Source organism: Amphimedon queenslandica, unplaced genomic scaffold (assembly GCF_000090795.2).
Source record: "Amphimedon queenslandica unplaced genomic scaffold, v1.1 AMPQUscaffold_13416, whole genome shotgun sequence".
NCBI classification, from domain to species: Eukaryota; Metazoa; Porifera; class Demospongiae; order Haplosclerida; family Niphatidae; genus Amphimedon; species Amphimedon queenslandica.
The window spans coordinates 48,648-53,251 of record NW_003546348.1 but is presented as its reverse complement, the minus strand read 5'-3'; the positions used below and the strand labels follow the sequence as shown (position 1 = coordinate 53,251).

The window sequence follows — 4,604 nt, the reverse complement described above, 5'->3', positions numbered from 1 at the left end:
CAATGGATTTGTTTTCAATGTGATGCATAAGTACATGTATTATAATAATAATGATGATGCAATTAGTTTAATGAGTGGTTGTGTATAGTTCCAGTTGCTGCTATCTTAGCAAACTCTGACTTTCTGCATTATGATCATATGAAAAAAAAATGCGTCTATTGAGCATAAGAACAAGATTTGATGCACACAGGTCTACATGTACCATTCATACTTACTATACATGTACCATTCATGCTTACTTATAGAACTATATATAGTAATATTGTATGTATAAAGTACAACCACACTTAGAAAAGAGAGAGAGTAAGCTTATATGTGAATGAAAATACACGTATGTGCTTGTATGTAGGGTCAGCACTCCTAAATTATTCTACTGTTCAACAGAAAACTACTAACTTTTACTGTTCAAAGCAGTCACTATAATCTCAAAACCAATACTTGTACTTCACTTACAGTCTACAAAATGAGTAAATTCTACTGTTCAACCAGAGTTACTGTATATCTCAAAACCAGTACTTCTTTAATGTAGGGTCACACTTTGTTTGTATTGTGTTACAACTGCATGTACATATATGGTCTGATAGACCAGCAACTATACTTGGCAACACATACACTACCCAACAGCACAAAACAACATATTTACTACATCTGGATAGTTAATGTATTATAAGTATAGATTAAACTCTTCCCTTTCTACCATCTCTGTCTCTCTCTTTTTCTCACTGTAGCATTATAGCGTAAAGCGTTATTGGTTAAGAGATACAAGGAGCTGAAGGACTCAGGATAGCTAGAAAGAGTGTTGAGAAAAAGAAGTGCTACAAAAGAAAGGAAGAGGATGTTACGTCGTCACTCTGTGACATAAGATTCATTTAATGTATTATATAATAAAAGATGATGAGCTTATAACAACAATAGTAATAATAAAAACTAAGCAATCACATGTGAAACAGTATACAGTTTGAAAAAATAGACCTAATATTATGTGCTTTAATAATAACTATAATACATGTAATCACAAGAATAGTAATAATTATCCCTGCTAATAATAATAAAAATACTATATCTAGTTCCAACAAGTGTATATAGGACAACAATGCCTAAGGAAAGACTAGAATCTACAAGAAATCATGATGAAACGAAACAGTCAAACTTTGACCAAGTTCTTTTCTTGACTATGAAAGAAGACACCACACACTCTGCTGCAGAGATTAGAGAGACTCAGCTCATAAAATAAGACACCATACAAAAGTAATATTTTGCTCATCATCAGAGAAAGGTTGAGGAGTTCACAGTTTAGCAACAGTTTTGATTTCATCGCCTGTCAAGGCAAATACATTGAGAGGAAAGATTGGAGGCTGGCTGAAGACACTACAGGTTGATGGCATGCAAAGATGGAACTTTTCTCCTTTAGCATTTAACTTGTAGTATCTAATGGAGGGAAAAAGAACAATTAATTTTCTTATCAAAGGAATTTTCTCATTAACAGATAGGCAAAAACAGTAGTTTATTACCTCGTGTTTTCTGTGTAATAGATGCCTTTCAAAAATACAACTGCATCAGGTCCAGGACCGTCGGTTCTTGCTCGACAAGACTCTCTTTCATCCTGCCCGGCCCGCTCATGACTCTCTCGAAGTGACCGGCTCTGCTGCTCAGAGTGAAATGAACGCTGAGGCTTCTCTGCACCAGCATCGAGCTTATCTGCTCTAACACTAGTCTCGTCTTGTAACGATCGTCTTTGGATACCTGCCATTTCTTCACTTGAACGGCACAAGCTGAATGTTTAATGCTGAGCACTAAATGTATGGTTGTTCTGAGATTTCTTTCGTTGCTCGAAGGGCGCTCCCTCTCACTTTCTCAGTCACTGAGAATGATGATTGAAAGGAAAATGAGGAAGTAAAATGACTGGAAAAAACACTACCCGATGCTTTTATAAGGAGCCCTCCACGTACTCCCATAACAAACAATAATAATTGCTATAAAAGACGCCCACCAGAAAATGTGCATTCCTAAACGTGTTGCCCCGGTAACAGTAGAATCAGAAAAATTCATTTACTAGCTGTCGCTATGATGTCACGGGGATCAGGATGTGTAGGCGGGAAGTCTAGCCTTAAAATTAAATTCGACTCCTTTTTAACAGTTTTCGGAACTATTTTCTTTACATTTCTATGCCTTAACCATAGATATTATAGACTTAATGCCTTTCAAAAATAAGGAAAAATTTAAAAAATTCAAAAGAATAGGTTACGCAGTGTATAATATCTATGCATTAACCCTATCCGGGCCCTGTATGTCAGACCAATATACATGTATAACATTTATGGTTGGACAGGGCATAGGATGATAGGGCTATGAATTTTTCTTTACCAAGGCTGTTTCGTTTAGGAATGCATCTTTTTGTGGGTACTTGTGGGCATTCTTTCTTAGCCTGTTATTACATGTATTTCTTATACAGTATGTCTATGCAGCATATTCGCATCCCTAAGTGTGTGTGTTCTTGTTCCTCTCCTACCTCTCACTCTGAGGAGGAGATAATACAAACATTCAAAGATGTTGTTATACTGTGTGTGGCACTTCATTACGTTATCTAAATACAATAGCCACTTGCCCAAAAAAGATCACTTCTCCTAGCAGCAGAATGTACACATTGTGTGTGGTTCATTCCTCCCTCAGCAAGATAATACAATGAATAATATGTAACATTGCCATTCAAAAATTTACATTGTGTGTATGTGTGTGTAGCAAACTTATAATCATTAATTCTTAGCTATAAAACCTTAATATTAACACTTATAAATGTTATTGCTACTAATCTTCTTTCTTGTCTATAGGAGATTTAATATCAGCATCTGGATCAACAGGTGCTGATTGAGGTGATTCTTGTGTTAAATCAGCCGATTCTTGTGTTAACTGACGTGAATCTTTAGTTACTTTTTGATTCCTTGCAACCTCATCAACACCTAGTGTTGAATGACATAACTAAACACTTGTTTAAATAACAATTGAAACATTATCATCAAATTCCTCTAAAGCTTTCTGGTTCACTGTTGACATAACACAGAACAATAGCATATAGCATCTACAACTGTTGACATAATGTCAAACACATGTAACACAATTAAGCCCAAACCACATACAAGTAAATTACCTGATGTTCCAAATTCATTAACACGCTTCATGTCCACACGATAAATCCAACGTTGATAGAGATAAATGAAAAAGACAATGTCTGACAGAATATGAAAAGAGAGAAAGAGAGAGAACAGATAAAGGGTAAGAGAATTGTAAAGTTCACTTAATCCTAAAACTAACATCCTAAATCAGATAAACAAGACACTTACCATCGCGAAAGCATCCAATCCGATACATTGTTGGCATTTTAATAACGAAAGCAAACATGTCATCAATGAAAGTATTGAGTGCCTTGTAGGTCAACATGCGCCAGGGTAAGTGAGCAACTGACTTCAATTTGTAATTTATGAATAACTGTGGTGTCATTGTTATAAAACCTAAAAGATGACAACAAGGGAGAGATCATACAATTAATGGCACTTTGTGTTGTAACATTTCATATTAACCTCCCATATTGAATATTCACAGGCATTACAAAAGGCCTTAACAATTAACCTTCATCATTAGGCTGGGTGTACACAGTAACACACCCACATAGTTTTAAACAGAAGCATAAGACAGGCACAAAACTATACATTGGGGATTGCAACAGCTGCTGTATTAGCAAAAGAAGCAGCCTTAAATGGTATAATCATAATCAAGCATTTTTTATAATGATATTCATGATAGTCCAGATCTAATGGTAAACATGTTTATCACAGCAAATGCCAAAGAAAAAGGTCATCAATCTCATCAATGCAAGATTGATAGTCACAGTATCACATGATATCTTATGGAACAACAGAAGCTGATAGAATAATGTATACTGTTTAGGATAAACATGTTGTTACTATACAAAACTATCAATTGTTGCACCTAAAATCACTGTTGATAAATTTACCACACTGCTTTTGCTAAACAAACTTTAAGGGTATTGAATTTAACCTTCAGCTATTATTTTGTTCACATACCAAACGTTAGGAGAAATCCATACAGCATTGATAACACGAAGGAGTACCATCCTTTATGTTCATGATAGAGAAGAGAATAAACTCCATAAGAGACAAGGAGAGGGAACAACAACCATCCTAAATACTTGAAAGCAAGCTTTTGGAGAGAGGGAAAGAGAGAGAGAGGAAAGGAAGTAAACACTTCAAAACACACAACATGATGTACCCTAGAGACAAACATTATGAAGCATGCACCATAAACATTACATATGTGGTATAATACACTACTGTCACTACTTAAAAGCTAATTAACACATGCACACAAACACACACACACACAAACTAATTTCCATTACCTTCGCATGTACATGTATACATGTGTACACACACACACACACACACACACACATGTAAAGTTTGCAAACCAGCCTACACGTACATAATTGTGTGAGGGATTTTTCTCTGTCAACCACAACGGCCATGTGACATAGCCTATGGTTCATACAAGTGATAATTCTAATTACTGATACATGATGATGACATTAT

General features: G+C 35.4%; 3 protein-coding genes across 3 annotated transcripts in view; 1 reads left to right on the top strand and 2 right to left on the bottom strand.

The window, feature by feature from the left end:
- Positions 1–895, top strand: part of LOC105312691 (ribosomal RNA processing protein 36 homolog) — a 9,019-nt gene extending 8,124 nt beyond the window's left edge. The window contains exon 7 of the mRNA XM_019996253.1: positions 729–895. Within this exon, the coding sequence (XP_019851812.1) occupies positions 729–736 (8 nt within the window). The 3' untranslated portion in view covers positions 737–895. The remainder of the gene's footprint in view (positions 1–728) is intronic.
- A 146-nt stretch (positions 896–1,041) lies between these two features.
- On the bottom strand, positions 1,042–1,946 carry LOC109581832 (uncharacterized). The gene is made up of 2 exons (XM_019996255.1): positions 1,512–1,946; positions 1,042–1,428 (listed from the first exon to the last, which is right to left on the bottom strand). Exons 1-2 carry the CDS (start codon positions 1,748–1,750, stop codon positions 1,287–1,289), a joined length of 381 nt encoding a protein of 126 aa, XP_019851814.1. The 5' UTR covers positions 1,751–1,946; the 3' UTR covers positions 1,042–1,286.
- A 766-nt stretch (positions 1,947–2,712) lies between these two features.
- The window catches only part of LOC100639231 (cleft lip and palate transmembrane protein 1 homolog), a 5,371-nt gene continuing 3,479 nt past the window's right edge, over positions 2,713–4,604 (bottom strand). The window contains exons 9-12 of the mRNA XM_019996235.1: positions 4,080–4,259; positions 3,339–3,506; positions 3,146–3,226; positions 2,713–2,957 (exon numbers count right to left, since the gene is read on the bottom strand). Of these exons, the coding sequence (XP_019851794.1) occupies positions 2,806–2,957; positions 3,146–3,226; positions 3,339–3,506; positions 4,080–4,259 (581 nt within the window). The 3' untranslated portion in view covers positions 2,713–2,805. The remainder of the gene's footprint in view (positions 2,958–3,145; positions 3,227–3,338; positions 3,507–4,079; positions 4,260–4,604) is intronic.